General features: G+C 44.8%; 1 protein-coding gene across 10 annotated transcripts in view; it reads left to right on the forward strand.

Annotated features, from left to right (window-relative positions):
• The window catches only part of ANK1 (ankyrin 1), a 422,616-nt gene that overhangs the window by 237,202 nt on the left and 167,051 nt on the right, over positions 1–18,363 (forward strand). For all 10 annotated transcript variants that reach the window (XM_069766914.1, XM_069766920.1, XM_069766918.1 and 7 more), the window contains 4 exons: positions 10,857–10,955; positions 14,372–14,470; positions 14,558–14,656; positions 16,759–16,944. In XM_069766914.1, coding sequence (XP_069623015.1) covers positions 10,857–10,955; positions 14,372–14,470; positions 14,558–14,656; positions 16,759–16,944 — 483 coding nt within the window. The remainder of the gene's footprint in view (positions 1–10,856; positions 10,956–14,371; positions 14,471–14,557; positions 14,657–16,758; positions 16,945–18,363) is intronic.

The raw sequence follows: 18,363 nt of genomic DNA on the forward strand, positions 1-18,363 counted from the left end.
ATGTTGGAGGCGGCAAGAAGTGTTGAGGGCTTTTTTTGTGCAGCTTGAAGGATAGTATAGAATCAAGGCTTACTCCAAGACAGTGGACTTCCAGTACAGAGGAAAGCGTGATATTATTTATTGCAATAGATGGATCGAGTAGGGGGGGTTAAGTGAAATGGAGGAAAGCTGATGAGTTTGGTTTTGTCCACATGGAGCTTCAAGATTCGTGATGAGAAGAAGGAGGATATGGCTGACAGACACTCTGGGATTGTGGACAGTACAGAGGTGACATCTGGGCCAGAGGGGAAGATCTGAGTGTCATCAGTGTATAGATGGTACTGGAAGCCATGGACGACTGTATGAGTTGTCCCAGGCCAAGGGTATAGATGAAAAAGAGTAGGAGGTCCTAGGACAAAGCCTTTATGGACACCGACAGAGAGAGGGCGGGATGAGGAGGGATCCATCATTTTGGAACTATAAACAAAGAGTGGATGACACCAGGGCTGACAAAACCGTGATCTTTCAGGTTGGATTTTTTTTTAGGCTTAATGGACAGTATCTGCAAAAGGATATGGTTTAAGAAAATGGGTATAGTATAAACATACAGGTATGTGTCTTTATCAAATACCTGAATTTTTGCAAGAAATATTGGCATAGGCATAAATAAATGTCTAATAAGTCTATCAGGATGCAAAATTTGGGTCATCTTCTGCATGCGTGATACAACCCCTTTTTAGTAGAAAAATATTGAGCCTAATTCATTACTTGCATTTTTTATGTCATTTTTCTTTTTTTGTCTTATGTTAGTCATTGATATTTTTTACTACAGTGTCTTCAAACGTGTGCACTCACGTGGTTTATGAATTTTGCGCAAAATCAAAAATGCTCTTTGTTTTTGCTTTCAACTTTTTCTTTGCGACATTTTAGAGCAAAAAGTTTTATGTTCCCCAAACTGCGCCCACGGTGATAAACATAAGAAAACAATAAAAAAAAACAGATTAAAAAATGTAAAATAAATCTTAAGAAAGAAATTAAAAGCAGATTAAGGCAAAAATTAAAAGCAGGCGAAAAACACCACAAATATAAGTGTAAATACAATAATGAATCGGGCTCATTATTCCTAACCTACCATAATTAATTCCTTAATTAAAAAAAATCTTCTTTACGAGACCCCATAGAAATATTAGGACCCCATAGTAAAACCACGACTGGTGACAAGTTTGAGACGGGAATATGGTCACTCACTGATACTAAGACAAGGAGGTATATAGTATATACTATATCGGTGACTGCTTCCAGGCCGCTTAATGAACTTAATCATATTTTCCACTTAAATGCTAATTCCACTTCATTTCTTCCGAAACGGTTAATTTGAAGAGGTGTTAAGTGAGATCCAATTAAATCTTTAATCTCATATATCCGCACTGTCACTGGTGCCACTTGATATTTGTAAGAGCCGTCACACAGCGTCTCCAGTAGATAATATATATCTTCTCTCTGTATCTGATGATCAATATATCAGGACATAAAAATTGTCATATCCGACATGACTTTCTACCCAGCATGAAGGGCTGATACCAGCGAGAGGGAGAACGGCATGAATTGTAGGTTCTCTTTGATGAAGAGCAGGTAAGAAGACACAACGTGCCGAAAAGTAATACACAGGTGATATAGGACGTGGGGTCCTGGCCCTGTACATCTACAGATATATGTCTAACCAGCTGATAACACTGCTGGGGAGGCAGGACTGATAACACTATTGGGGGCCAGGACTGATAATACTGCTGGGACTGAGGGCTGATAACACTGCTGGGACTGAGGACTGATAACACTGCTGGGCAGGGCTGCCACTAGGAATTTTGGGGCCCCATACTGGCAAAATTTTCGGGGCCCCCTTGAGACTCCGCCCAGGCTCCACCCCAGCCCCACCTCCACCCCTCATACCATCCACAGTCCCACTGCCCTCTTTTGCAAAAAACTCCACTTCTGTACCACATCCTCACCAATCACACATTTACACTTCCCATCACCACGTACATGGCCAGCAGCTTTTGTTTTGGCCAAATGATTTTTTAATCCACCACCAAGACAAGTTAGACTCTTCTGGCCGGACTCTACTGTAACTTACTAAACATTTGTTAAAATATCCAATACAATTTAGGTATATTTTTATTTATTTTTCAATTTTTAAATGACCAATAATATCACAAACAAGGAAAAATACCGCCACACTATGATCAGACACCATATTACTACCACATAGTGACCTATAATACAAAATACAAGAAACAAATACCGCCACACCATGTCCAGATCACATATTACCGCCACATGGTGACCAATAATACCACATACAAGGGACAACTACCACCACACCATGACCAGACCACATATTACCACCACAGTGACCAAATAATAGCACATACAAGGGACAAATACCCCCACACCCTGTCCGGACAACATATTACCACCGCATAGTGACTGAATACTGCAATACTGACCATTAATAATAAAAAAAAACACAATACTATCACCATAAGTGCCATTATACACAGGAGATCTGTACTTAGTATGCAGTGTCTGTGTACAGGTAACACACTGTTATGACCTGGTGGTTACAAAAATGAACTCCACACCGACTCACGGTGTGGAGGGGCAAATCTGCTTTCCCAGAGCTTCCAGCTAGCCTGAATAAGACATAGTGACAAGCTTGACAAAAAAAGACATATTTGCAAAGCAATAGAGTCCAAATAAATGGACAAACAAAAACTAGCAAAAACTTATCTTTTGCAGACAAGGACTGGCCACATGAGAAATCCAAGGAAAGAACCAAATCCAACCATGAACATTGACAGCAGGCATGAACTAAAGCCCAGAGCAGGTTTAAATAACAAACCCAGGCAAGGCGATTAGTGAAGGCAGCTGCTACAGCTACCTAAAGGAGCAGCAGTACCACTCGAAACCACCAGAGGGAGCCCAAGGGCAGAACTCACAAAAATACCATTAGCAACCACAGGAGGGAGCTCCAGAACGGAATTCACAACAGTACCCCCCCCCCCTGAGGAGGGGTCACCGAACCCTCACCAGAGCTCCCAGGCCGATCAGGACGAGCCAAATGGAAAGCACGAACCAAATCAGCAGCATGAACATCGGAGGCAACAACCCAAGAATTATCCTCCTGGCCATAACCCTTCCACTTGACCAGATACTGAAGCTTCCGCCTCGAAAAACGAGAATCCAAAATCTTCTCCACCACATATTCCAATTCCCCCTCAACCAACACCGGAGCAGGAGGATCAACGGAGGGAACCATAGGTACCACATATCTCCGCAACAAGGATCTATGGAACACATTATGAATGGAAAAGGAAGCTGGAAGGGCCAAACGAAAAGACACAGGATTGAAAATTTCAGAAATCTTATAAGGCCCAATAAAGCGAGGCTTGAACTTAGGGGAAGAAACCTTCATAGGAACATGACGAGAAGACAACCAGACCAAATCACCAACACAAAGCCGGGGACCAACACACCGACGACGGTTAGCGAAACGTTGAGCCTTTTCCTCAGACATCAAATTGTCCACCACATGAGTCCAAATGTGCTGCAACCTGTCCACCACGGAATCCACACCAGAACAGTCAGAAGGCTCAAGCTGCCCTGAAGAAAAACGAGGATGAAACCCAAAGTTACAAAAGAAAGGCGAAACCAAGGTAGCCGAACTAGCCCGATTATTAAGGGCAAACTCGGCCAACGGCAAAAAGGTCACCCAATCATCCTGATCAGCAGACACGAAGCATCTCAAATAGGTCTCCAAGGTCTGATTGGTTCGCTCCGTTTGGCCATTTGTCTGAGGATGGAATGTTGAAGAAAAAGACAAATCAATGCCCATTCTAGCACAAAAGGACCGCCAAAACCTAGAAACGAACTGGGAACCTCTGTCAGACACAATATTCTCCGGAATACCATGCAAACGAACCACATGCTGAAAAAATAATGGAACCAAATCAGAGGAGGAAGGCAACTTAGGCAACGGCACCAAATGGACCATCTTAGAAAACCAGTCACAAACCACCCAGATGACAGACATCTTCTGAGAAACAGGAAGATCAGAAATAAAATCCATGGAAATATGCGTCCAGGGCCTCTCAGGAATAGGCAAAGGCAAAAGCAACCCGCTGGCACGGGAACAGCAAGGCTTAGCCCGAGCACAGGTCCCACAGGACTGCACAAACAAACGCACATCCCGCGACAAGGAAGGCCACCAAAAGGACCTAGCCACCAAATCTCTGGTACCGAAAATCCCAGGGTGACCAGCCAACACTGAACAATGAACCTCAGAAATTAGCCTACTAGTCTATCTATCAGGAACAAACAGTTTCCCCACAGGACAGTGGTCAGGTTTATCAGCCTGAAACTCCTGAAGTACCCGCCGCAAATCAGGGGAGATGGCAGAAAGAATCACCCCCTCCTTGAGGATCCCAGCCGGCTCAAGAACTCCTGGAGAATCAGGCAAAAAACTCCTAGAAAGGGCATCAGGCTTCACATTCTTAGATCCCGGAATATACGAGACCACAAAATCAAAACGTGAGAAAAACAGAGACCACCGAGCCTGTCTAGGATTCAACCGCTTAGCAGACTCGAGGTAAATCAGATTCTTGTGATCAGTCAAGACCACCACGCGATGCTTGGCTCCCTCAAGCCAATGTCGCCACTCCTCAAATGCCCACTTCACAGCCAGCAACTCCCGATTGCCGACATCATAATTACGCTCAGCAGGCTAAAACTTTCTGGAGAAGAAAGCACATGGTTTCATCAAAGAGCCATCAGAATTTCTCTGAGACAAAACGGCCCCTGCCCCAATCTCAGAAGCATCAACCTCAACCTGAAAAGGGAGAGAAACATCTGGCTGAAGCAACACAGGGGCAGAAGTAAAACGACGTTTAAGCTCCTGAAAGGCCTCAACAGCCGCAGAGGACCAATTCACCACATCAGCGCCTTTCTTCGTCAAATCGGTCAGAGGCTTCACCACACTAGAAAAATTAGCAATAAAGCGGCGATAAAAATTGGCAAAAATTTCTGAAAGCTCTTCACAGATGTAGGTTGAGTCCAATCATGAATGGCCTGGACTTTAACAGGGTCCATTTCAATAGCCGAGGGGGAAAAAATAAAACCCAAAAAAGAAACCTTCTGAACTCCAAAGAGGCACTTAGACCCCTTCACAAACAACGCATTAGCACAAAGGACCTGAAATACCATCCTAACCTGCTTCACATGAGACTCCCAATCATCGGAGAAAACCAAAATATCATCCAAATACACAATCATGAATTTATCCAGATAATTCCGGAAGATATCATGCATAAAGGACTGAAATACCGATGGAGCATTACAGAGCCCGAATGACATCACGAGATATTCAAAATGGCCTTCGGGTGTATTAAATGCTGTTTTCCATTCATCACCTTGTTTAATATGCACGAGATTATACGCCCCTCGAAGGTCGATTTTAGTAAACCAACTGGCACCCTTAATCCGAGCAAACAAATCAGAAAGTAAAGGTAAAGGGTACTGGAATTTGACAGTGATCTTATTCAGAAGGCGATAATCTATACAGGGTCTCAAGGAGCCATCCTTCTTGGCAACAAAAAAATATTCCGCTCCCAACGGTGACGAAGACGGGCGAATATGCCCCTTCTCCAAGGACTCCTTTACATAACTCCGCGGCATGCTCTGGCACAGACAGATTGAAAAGTCGGCCCTTAGGGAACTTACAGCCAGGAATCAAATTAATGGTACAATCGCAGTCCCTATGAGGAGGCAGGGAACTGGACTTGGGCTCATCAAATACATCCTGGAAATCCGACAAAAACTCAGGAACTTCAGAAGAAGGGGACGAGGAAATGGACATCAAAGGAATATCACTATGTATCCCCTGACAACCCCAACCAGTTACAGACATAGATCTCCAATCCAGCACTGGGTTATGTACCTGTAACCATGGAAAACCCAGCACAACAACATCATGCAAATTATGCAACACCAAGAAGTGAATATTTTCCTGATGTGCTGGAGCCATGTCCATGGTTAACTCAGTCCAGTACTGAGGTTTATTCTTGGCCAATGGCGTAGCATCAATCCCCCTTAAGGGAATAGGACTCTGCAAAGGCTCTAAGGAAAAACCACAGCGCTTGGCAAATTCTAAGTCCATTAAGTTCAGGGCAGCGCCAGAATCCACAAATGCCATAACAGAAAAGGACGACAATGAGCAAATCAGGGTAACAGACAAGAGAAATTTAGGCTGTACAGTACTAATGGTAACAGATCCAGGAACCCTCCTAGTACGCTTAGGGCAATCAGAGATAACATGAGCAGAATCACCACAGTAAAAACACAGCCCATTCTGACGTCTGAATTCCTGCCTTTCTGCTCTAGTCAAAATCCTATCACACTGCATAGGCTCAGGACTTTGCTCAGAGGACACTGCCATATGGTGCACCACCTTGCGCTCACGCAAGCGCCGATCAATCTGAATGGCTAGAGACATAGATTCGCTCAAACCGGTAGACATAGGAAAGCCCACCATAACATCTTTAAGGGTTTCAGAAAGACCTTTTCTGAAAATAGCAGCCAGAGCCTCTTCATTCCATTTAGTGAGCACAGACCATTTTCTAAATTTCTGGCAGTATAACTCTGCCGCTTCTTGACCCTGACACAGGGCCAACAGTGTTTTCTCAGCATGCTCTACAGAGTTAGGTTCGTCATACAATAATCCGAGTGCTTGAAAAAATGCATCTACATTCAATAATGCCGGATCCCCTGTTTCAGGAGCAAAAGCCCAGTCTTGAGGATCACCACGCAGCAAGGATATGATGATTCTTACTTGCTGAATGGGATCACCAGAAGAACGGGGTTTCAAAGCAAAAAAACAATTTGCAGCTATTTTTAAAGTTCAAAAACTTGGATCTGTCCCCAAAAAACAAATCAGGAGTAGGAATTCTAGGCTCTAGAGCCGGAGTCTGGACAATATAATCTTGGATACTCTGGACTCTTGCAGCAAGTTGATCCACACGAGAAAACAAACCCTGAACCTCCATACCAGAGCATATATCTTGCACCACCCAGATATCAAGAGGAAAAAAAAGACAGAACAGAGCACAGAAAAAAAAAATGGTTCAGAACTCTTTTTTTTTTCCTTCCTTTGAGATGCATCTAATTCATTTTGGGCCTGCTGTACTGTTATGACCTGGTGGTTAAGAGGCCACACTGATATGACCTGGTGGCTAAAACGCAACATGGGACGAGCTCTGAGAAGGTGGTATCTCTACTGACCGCAGTCCCTAATCCTAACAACAACACTAGAAATAGCCGTGGGATGTTCCTGACTCTCCCTAGACACCTCTTCACAGCCTAAGAAATAACTACCCCTAAAGAAGGAAATAGAAAGCTATCTTGCCTCAGAGAAACCCCCAAAAGGAAAGACAGCCCCCCACAACTATTGACTGTGAATGGAGAGGGAAATGACGTACAAAGAAATGAAATCAGAATTCAGCAAAGGAGGCCAATACTAAACTTGATAGACAGAGAGAAAAGGATACTGTGCGGTCAGTATAAAACTACAAAATCCACGCAGAGTTTACAAAAATGAATTCCACACCGACTCACGGTGTGGAGGGGCAAATCTGCTTTCCCAGAGCTTCCAGCTAGCCTGAATAAGACATAGTGACAAGCTGGACAAAAAGAGACATATTTGCAAAGCAATAGAGTCCAAATAAATGGACAAACAAAAACTAGCAAAAACTTATCTTTTGCAGACAAGGACTGGCCACATGAGAAATCCAAGGAAAGAACCAAATCCAACCATGAACATTGACAGCAGGCATGAACTAAAGCCCAGAGCAGGTTTAAATAACAAACCCAGGCAAGGCGATTAGTGAAGGCAGCTGCTACAGCTACCTAAAGGAGCAGCAGTACCACTCGAAACCACCAGAGGGAGCCCAAGGGCAGAACTCACAAAAATACCATTAGCAATCACAGGAGGGAGCTCCAGAACGGAATTCACAACAACACACTAACTCACCAGTGACGTCTCTTGGTGAAGTCCTTCAGCCTCGCTTTCCATCTTCATCCAGCACAGACTGCCATCACTTCTTCCAGCAAGGGCCCGTCTCTGCAGGAAATAACAGTTATCTAGAGCTCCGCTTGCAGAACACATTGCTTAATTTTTTCCCGACTTGTATTCTACACCAGATGAAGAAAAACAGGCGACATAGTGTTACCCTATACAGTAACAGGACCACTTCCCCATTTAAAACAGTATCCTCAAAAAATAAAATAAATACATCACTGCAGTAATAATATCCCTTAATTAGCCCCTATGTTAATAATATCCGCATCCTGGCCCCATGTATCTCATTCCTGGCTCCAGCCATACAGTATGTTCTCCCATCCTGCTCTCATGAGTATCCTTTCTGCCCCCATATGATCTCCCCATCCTGCTCCATCTGTCCCATGATCCTGTCCCATGATCCTGACCCATCTGTCCCATTATCCTGCCACCCCATCTGTCTTCATCGTATCCATCCTGCCCCGTGATCCTGCACCATGATCCTGCCCCATCTGTCTCCTTCCTGCCCCCGTGCCTCACATCCTGCCCCCTTGTGCCTCACATTCTGCCCCCATGTCTCACATTCTGCCCCGTGTCTCACATCCTGCCCCCTGTCTCACATCCTGCCCCCCTGTCTCACATCCTGCCCACGTCTCACATCCTGCCCTGTGTCTCATTCTGCCCCCTGTGTCACAAATTCTGCCCCAGTGTCTCACATTCTGCCCCCGTGTCTCACATTCTACCCCCTGTGTCTCACATCCTGCCCCCTGTCTCACATCCTGCCCCCTGTCTCACATTCTGCCCCCTGTGTCACAAATTCTGCCCCCTGTGTCTCACATCATGCCCCTTGTCACAAATTCTTCCGTGTCTCACATCCAGCCACCTGTCACACATCCTGCCCCGTCTCACATTCTGCCCCCTGTGTCACAAATTCTGCCCCGTGTCTCACATCATGCCCCTTGTCACAAATTCTTCCGTGTCTCACATCATGCCACCTGTCACACATTCTGCCCCCTGTGTAGTTTCCATACCTGCCCCCTGTGTCTCACATTCTGCCCCGCGTCACACATTCTGTCCCCCTGTGTTGTTTTCATTCCTGCCCCCTGTTGTTTTCGTTCCTGCCCCCCTGTGGTGTTTCCATTCCTGCCCGGGGACCCAAGACTGATGACACTGCTGGGGTACAGGACTGATAACACTTCTGGGGGCCCAGGATTGATAACACTGAAGGGGTCCAAGACTAATAATGCTGCCCGGGGTGGAGGTGGGGCAGGAATAATAACATTGCTGGGGGCTGGGGCTGATAATACTGCTGGTCGCTCAGTGCATCTGCACCATTTCCCTTATTATTATTATTATTATTATTATACCAGGCATTGTTGGCATTTATTAGGCAAAAAGCGCAGTTTGCTTCCCTTTATCGGGGGTGAAGCTTTAGGTGGTGCAAATGTAGCCATCCCACCTGATGTCTGCTTCCTGAGGGGGCACAAAGATTTACCAACCACATATGAGGAAACCAGTATTATAAATGGTACATTATAAATTACACCTTCACCTATGACCACATCATAAATACAGTTCTTACCTACGTGGTTCTAGTCATCATGCAATGCTACTTTTCGCCTGCGGTGTCACTGTGGAATTAATGTGTAGCTGCTAACCGTTTTCATCAATGATTGACGCTGATCAAGATGGGCTCACACCTTATCTTTGCAGAGACAATAAGGAATTTTTAACAAAACTTAGAAAATCAAGTCTAGTTATAAATAATGGGTCTGATATAACTATACTGTCATTGGCATAGTCCTAGAAATCAGCAGCATAGGCCTAGAAATCAGCAGCATAGGCCTAGAAATCAGCAGCATAGTCCTAGAAATCAGCAGCATAGGCCTAGAAATCAGCAGCATAGGCCTAGAAATCAGCAGCATAGTCCTAGAAATCAGCAGCACAGGCCTAGAAATCAGCAGCATAGTCCTAGAAATCAGCAGCATAGGCCTAGAAATCAGCAGCATAGGCCTAGAAATCAGCAGCATAGGCCTAGAAATCAGCAGCATAGGCCTAGAAATCAGCAGCATAGGCCTAGAAATCAGCAGCATAGTCATAGAAATCAGCAGCATAGGCCTAGAAATCAGCAGCACAGGCCTAGAAATCAGCAGCATAGTCCTAGAAATCAGCAGCACGGGCCTAGAAATCAGCAGCATAGTCCTAGAAATCAGCAGCATAGGCCTAGAAATCAGCAGCATAGGCCTAGAAATCGGCAGCATAGGCCTAGAAATCAGCAGCATATGCCTAGAAATCAGCAGCACAGGCCTAGAAATCAGCAGCATAGTCCTAGAAATCAGCAGCATAGGCCTAGAAATCAGCAGCATAGGCCTAGAAATCGGCAGCATAGGCCTAGAAATCAGCAGCATATGCCTAGAAATCAGCAGCATAGTCCTAGAAATCAGCAGCATAGTCCTAGAAATCAGCAGCATAGTCCTAGAAATCAGCAGCATAGGCCTTCGGAGAACTTTGTGTTTGATTGTTTGGTATTAGGCCATGTTCACATGATGCAATTTTTGCTGCAAAGTTTTTGAAATTCCTTTAGCAAATTCAATATTTGGGCAAAAATGTGCCCCCAAAACCCAGAAATGGAAGAAATATATTTTTTTCTGACTTGTGCCATATGTTGCCCCATATGTTGTAGTGTGACCTCACTGTCCGCCACATTGCCAGCCCCACAGCCTCCACGTTTTTTGTCTGTGGAAAAAGATTAACCCCATCTTTCCCGCAGAATGGGCTGAATGCCCTGCATCTATCCAGCAAGGAGGGGCACCTGAAAATGGTGAGCGAGCTGCTACACAAAGAAATTGTGCTGGAGACCACCACCAAGGTGAGCGCTATTGTCCGTCAGCTAATCCTGTCTCACATGTAATGACTCTCCTATGTTGTATTGTACAATGAGCATTTGAGCAGTTTTAGGGGGGACTTTTTTTTAACTTAAAAGGACATTGTAGTAGTGTAGTAATGTGTAGTAGTAATAATAATAATAATAATATTAGCAAATATCTCCAATTAGAAATTTAGTATAGTTCTTCTGATTCACTATGTCTCTTTCCTCCGGTGCAGGCATTGCAGGACCTTAGGTATCCATGGTTACAACCACTGATATAGTGACAGCTAGTTGCCAGTGGCCGTAACCATGGATACATAAGGTCCTGCAATGCACTGCATATGAGGAAAGAGACATAGCGAAACAAAAAAACTATACATTTCTAATTGGAGGTATTTGATATTATTATTATTATTACACCTACTACATATTAGGATAGAATATTGGATATGGGAATACCCCTTTAAGTGCATGTATTTGAGGCTAAAGTGTATTTATTAATTTGGGTTTCATTAAACATGTTGCACCATTTGGCTTTTACAAACTCTTTGTTTACCTGCATATTGAACTTTGATGTGGTTTCTGGTCATAAATCAGCCGAGAGGAGCTCAGAAAAGATAAATAAAAGATCTAAAAATGTTCTTATGGCAGAATGCATCGGCACCGGGGAAGAAGCGCCACAGTAAGCGCTGTTCCCCAGTGGCAGGTGCTGAAGATGGCTCTCATCATTCTCTCCTGCTCTGCCGGCGATCGGCACAGGCAGAGGAGAATGATGAGAGTTATATTAAAGTCCGAACGATGACAGCAGGTGGGGGCTTTGGGAACTCTTACCCCCATCTTACCCCCATCATCTGACACTTGCTGCCGCCAGGGCCGGCTCCAGGTTTTTGAGGGCCCCGGGCGAAAGAGTCTCAGTGGCCCCCCCTTTAACACATACTACGATTCATGATGCACAGATACAGCAGAGTAATATAGGTATAGTACAATGCCAGATTTCACTTCTTACATGAGTGATAGCTATTGTAAATTCTACAATACCATACAGCAGAGGGGCTTTATATAAGTCAACCCCTTATATGCCAATTTTTGTGACCTACTCCCTCTTCCTCAGTTACCAGTAGGCATTTTATTGATAGCTGAACTTGCTGCAAAAAAAAAAACTGCATACATTAAATATGACAATTTTTTAATGGAAAACTTTTTAAAGTAAACATTAGAAAGTATTAACGTAGAACATTTGTAAAAGTGCAAAATGGGTAGCATATAGCACATCCACGTAGTATAAAGCACAGCCACGTAGTATATAGCACAGCCACGTAGCATATAGCACAGCCACATAGTATATAACACAGCCCGCGTAGCATACAACACAGCCCACGTAGTATATAGCACAGCCACATAGTATATAGCACAGCCACGTAGCATATAGCACAGCCCAGTAGCATATACTGTAACACAGCCCAGTAGTATATAACACAGCCCACGCAGTATATAACACAGCCTACATAGTATATAGGACAGCCCACGTAGTATATAACACAGCCATGTAGTATATACCACAATCATGTAGTATATAGCACAGCCCACGTAGCATGTTGCACAGCCCACGTAGCATATTGCACAGTCCATGTAGTATATAGCACAGCCATGTAGTATATAGCACAGCCCACATCTCTCTCCCTCATCCCCCCCCAGAATGGCACCACAGTCCAGTACTCACTGTTATAGTAAAAAAAAAAAAACACTCCTCACCTCTCCTCGTGCCCGCGCTGCTTCCTGCTCCTGTCTCGGCGGCTGCCGCTGCACTGCCTGGCAAACAGTAAGTGGGCGATGACGTCATGACGCACCCGCAGTGTCAGAGGCAGAGCGGGGAATGATGGGAGAGGGGGCGTCATCTGACGCTCCCTCCTCCATCATTGCTTTGAATTGTACCGGCAGGCGCCGGTATAGTTCAATGCGGCGGGAGAGTCAGCGCTGGCGGCAGGCGTGCCCCCCTGCCTCACAGGGGCCCCATAGAGGCTGTGTGATGTACCGCTAGCGTTAGGGCCCCTAACGCCAGCACTGTCTGTACCGTGAATGGGCCCCCGTCTCACCAGGGCCCCGGCACTTGCCTGGGTGTGCCGGGTGCTGACGCCAGCCCTGGCTGCTGCTAATAACAGTGACAGTAGGAGCGGATGATCAGGGTATTTCACAGCCGCCGGTTGCGATCTAAGGAAATAAATGAATGAAACCCCCCCCAAAAAAAAACCGACGTAGGTTCCCCCTTATTTTCTTGAACCAACCAGGCAAAACTCACAGCTGGGGGCTGCAACCCTCAGCTGTCAGCTTCAGCAAGGTTGTTTATCAACAATAGAGGTGTCCTCACGCTGTTTTTTTTAATTATTTAAATAAATAATTTTAAAAAATGGCGTGGGGTCCCCCCATTTTTGACAACCAGTCGTGCTAAAGCTCAAAGCTGGGGGCTACTATTCTCAGGCTGAGAAGGGGCCATTGATATAGGCCCCCCAGCCTAAAAATAGTAGCCCGCAGCTGCCCAGAAAAGGCACATCTGTTAGATGCGCCAATTCTGGCACTTTGCCCGGCTCTTTCCATTTGCCTTGTAGCGGTGGCAAGTGGGGTTCATATTTGTGGTGTTGATGTCACCTTTGTATTGTCAGGTGACATCAAGCCCACTGATTAGTAATGGAGAGAAGGCTATAAGACACCTATCCATTACTAATCCTATAGTCATATGGTTAATAAAGACACAGCAAGAATAAAGTCCTTTAATTGAAAAAATGACACAGACTCCTTTAAAAATCTCACTTATTACCTCACCTAATTCAATCAAAGCCCTCGATCTCCTGTAATAAAAGTAAAATAAAAAAAAACAACAATATACCATACCTGTCCTTCACTCTGTCCCATGCTGTAATCCATGTCTGGGGGATAAATAGTTTTCAACCTGGATGGTGCCAAGATGCGACCACCACAGCTGAAAACCACTGGTGAATGAGCTGCTGAGAGCGCAGCATCATTGACTGGCGGTGACATCATCACTGGCATTTTCCCACGGTCCTGAGGTCACCGCAGTTCAGCCCCCCCTCGATGATGTCACCGTTGGTGAATGATGCTGCTCATCTCATTCACTGTTATTAGTGGCAGCAAGTGTCGGATGATTAGAGTAATAGTCCCAAAAGCCCCCACCTGCTGTCATCGTTCACGTTCACACTTTAATATAACTCTCATCATTCTCCTCTGCTCACGCCGATCAGTCAGGAGCACGTTATGGGATCGCCAGTTGTTTAGCATCTAATAAAAAATACAGATCATATAATCTGTAGGGAACGCGCCATCTGTGGCCGGCTGTACGTAACCCTTCTCTGTATATGTAACCCTCTTGTATCTCCCCCATCTCATTGCCATCGGCTGTGTAGAAAGGTAACACGGCGCTGCACATTGCCGCCTTGGCCGGACAAGAAGACGTGGTGCGGGAGCTCGTCAATTATGGGGCCAATGTCAACAGCCAGTCACAGGTACCACTGTCCGCTACACAATGAAACCGTATCTTTCCACGGATATCACAAGAAGGTGACCATCGCTTCTGCTTTATGTGACTACAGAAAGGCTTTACGCCCCTGTATATGGCAGCTCAGGAGAACCATCTTCCCGTGGTGAAGTTCCTTCTGGAGAACGGAGCCAACCAGAACCTTGCCACAGAGGTATGTAAATTTGGTGATATAAGAAGTCACTGTTTCTTGATGTTCGAGCTTAATTCCACTGCAAATTTTAAGGTACGAGTACTCCCGTGTCATTCTAAGAAGATGAGGTCATAACGACTACTCAGACATTAAAGTAGTATTCCCATATCCAAGACCCAATCCCAATATGTAGTAGGTGTAATAATATTAATAATATTAGCAAATAACTCCTTCTAGAAATGTAGTATAGTTCTTCTGATTTGCTAAATTGCTTGACCCATGTGCAGGCATTGCAGGACATTAGGTATCCAAGGTTACGACCACTCATATAGTGAGCAGCTAGTTGCTAGTGGTCGTACCCATGGATACCTAAGTTACTACAATGCCTTGCACATGGGATAAGTGACATAGCGAATCAGAAGAACTATACTACATTTCTAATTGGAGGTACAGTATTTGATAATATTTTTTCTATTATTACATCTGCTACATATTGGGATAGGATCTTGGAGATGGTAATACCCCTCAAAGGAAACGCCAGGTTCATTGGTGATTTTTTATGTGTGACCACAGAGCACCTAGGGTTAAAATGGTTTTGATACCACAATTTTTTTTATTTATTGAGATATAAAAAAGTATTTTTTTTATTTATTCAAAAATAGTAGGGCCCCATAACAAGACTGAAAATAGGTGCCAGTGATCACTGGAAATTTTTCCACAATCCCATTTGAATCCATGTCCATTATAATTTTAGGATATGTCCTGACAGGGATCATGACCACTGAGAATCCATCACCCTCGTCACGCACTTGCCATAGATGAGTTCTGCCATACAGAATTGTGCATGAGGCTAAAACCTGAAATGCGGCAGGCGAGATTTTGTGAAACTCCACAAAAAAAACAAGTTAGGCATTAGCTGGTATATATAAAAATTGGCACAAAGGAAAAGTAATCACATCAGCTCACAGATCCGGTAACAAATTAATCTAAAAGGGTGTGGGGCGCGGACAAGGCTCACCGGCCGGCTCCCTAGCAAGAGCAGCTGAGTAGTAGGGCAGGTATCCAGCAACCACCTGACTAAGAGCCTTAGTGCTCGAAACGCGTAGGCCAAGTGTTTCTATTTTATCCTCCTTATATTGATTTTTTTTTTTTAAAAGTGCAATTAATAAATTATATTTTTATTATACTTTTTCACACAAAATGGAGAAGTAGCATATTTAGCATAGCAACCCTTAATCTCCTCCTTAGGACCCCTGCAGTGAATGGGGACGGTTGCGAGAACGCCAAATCTAACTGAAATGCGTTGGCTATCTAGAAGCCGTATTGTAATGGTGACCTATTATATATAACTAGATTGTGGCCCGATTCTAACGCATCGGGTATTCTAGAATATGCATGTCCCCGTAGTATATGGACAATAATGATTCCAGAATTCGCGGCAGACTGTGCCCGTCGCTGATTGGCCGAGGCAACCTTTATGACATCATCGTCGCCATGGCAACCATTATAACATCATCGTCGCTGTGCCCGTTGCTGATTGGTCGAGGCCTGGCGGCCTCGACCAATCAGAGACGCGGGATTTCCAGGACAGACAGACAGACAGACAGACGGAAAAACCCTTAGACAATTATATATATAGATAGATAGAATGGTCCTGTTCCTTTTACACGTGCGTATAATACCATGTTGTAACCCATTATCGTCAGCATATGAGCACAAGGTGCGTTTGGTGGCGGGTTTCCAGCTCATCCTGCTTTTATCGCTTCTTGGCCTCTGGGCACGATCCCATTTCTTGCCAGTGGCCTCTTTTGTCTTTTGGTTAAAAAGGCGAAACTTCAGCTCACAGCTGGGTTCTGCAGAAAGGATGGCTGACCTACATTTACAGAGAGAGAGTGCAGGATGTAGCCAGGTTTCAGGCTGTCTCCATAAAGACGGGTCACTGACCTATTAACAGTATCCCAGTGTGCAGCCTTTTTTCTGAAGGACTCAGTGATACTATCCCAGCCAGTGCCCCGCCACCGTCTTGTGCCTTTTGATATAAGTTCCCGTGTCTGTCCACTCCGTATCGTCCTCTCTAATATTCTAGATTTAAGCATTCCCATGTACGATCTTCTCACACGCAGGATGGATTCACCCCGTTGGCCGTGGCTCTGCAGCAGGGACATGAGAATGTGGTGGCTCACCTCATCAGCTACGGGATGAAAGGAAAAGTGAGACTTCCCGCACTGCACATTGCAGCTCGAAATGATGACACCCGGACAGCCGCTGTTCTCCTGCAGAATGACCCCAATGCAGATGTCTTGTCAAAGGTCAGAACATATGACACCACTTAACAGGGCCACATTTCAACCCTATTGGGGTCCCATCCTTCACATTGCACCCTATTTGTTTTACTTTTGGTGCACACTTTGGGGTCTTTTCTAGCATGATGGTTAAGTGATTCATTTTCTTACTCACACTAGTGGATGTATTGGTAATATCTGTACCCCATATGTGACGGGTCACTGTAGAAGACTAATTACGTCCAATAAATAGGGCCATATTAATAATTAGGCCTGTCTTAAAAGTTAATGAGTTCTAAGGGTGGACTCCTTTTTTGTAATTCCTTTTTTTGCACCCTTATTGACATTACATAAGACATTCAATGGCCATTCTATTAGGCCTCATTTTACAAGTTAGTGTCTCCAGTATGTATGGTGACAGTTTTCACACGTACCGGAGACACTGACACACGTAGACACGTTCAAATGAATGGGTCTGTGCACATATCTGTTTTTTCACGGACCGTGTGTCCAAGTGACCCACACGTTGACATGTCCGTTTTTTACTGTCAGCATGGGCAGCAAAATGTCTCGCACACGGAGAACACAAATTTATGTCATCAGTGTGACACGCATCGGCACCGGGGAATAAGCGCTACAGTAAGCGCTGTTCCCCGGCAGCAGGTGCTGAAGCCGGCTGTAATAATTCTCCTCTGCTCTGCCGGCGGTCAGCGCGAGCAGAGGAGAATGATGAGAGTTGTAATAAAGTCTAAACGATGACAGTAGGTGGGGGCTGTTGGGACTCTTACTCCCATCATCCGACACTTGCTACCGCTAATAACAGTGACAGCAGGAGTGGATGATCAGGGTATTCCTCAGCCGCCGACTGCGATATAACGAAATAAATGAACAAATGAAAAACCCAGCGTGGGCTCCCCCTATTTTCTTGAACTAACCAGGCAAAACTCACAGCTGGGGGCTGCAACCCTTAGCTGTCAGCTTCAGCAAAGCTGGTTATCAAAAATAGAGGGGTCCCCACGCTGTTTTTTTAAATTATTTAAATTAATAATTTAAAAAAACTACGTGAGGTCCCCCCCGTTTCTGACTATCAGCCTTGCTAAAGCTCACAGCTGGGGGCTGGTATTCTCAGGCTGGTAAGGGGCCATTGATATATGCCCCCACCAGCCTAAAAACAGCAGCTCACAGCTGCCCAGAAAAGGCGCATCTATTGGATGCGCCAATTCTGGCACTTTGCCCGGCTCTTCCCACTTGTCCTGTAGCGGTGCAAGGGGGGTTCATATTTCTGGGGTTGATGTCGCCTTTGTTTTGTCAGGTGACATCAAGCCCACGGCTTAGTAATGGAGAGGTGTCTATAAGACATCTATCCATTACTAATCCTATAGTTATAAGTTAAATAAAGACACAGCCAGAATAAAATCCTTTAATTGAAAAAATGACACAGACTCC

Source organism: Ranitomeya imitator, chromosome 4 (assembly GCF_032444005.1).
Source record: "Ranitomeya imitator isolate aRanImi1 chromosome 4, aRanImi1.pri, whole genome shotgun sequence".
Classification (NCBI taxonomy): Eukaryota; Metazoa; Chordata; class Amphibia; order Anura; family Dendrobatidae; genus Ranitomeya; species Ranitomeya imitator.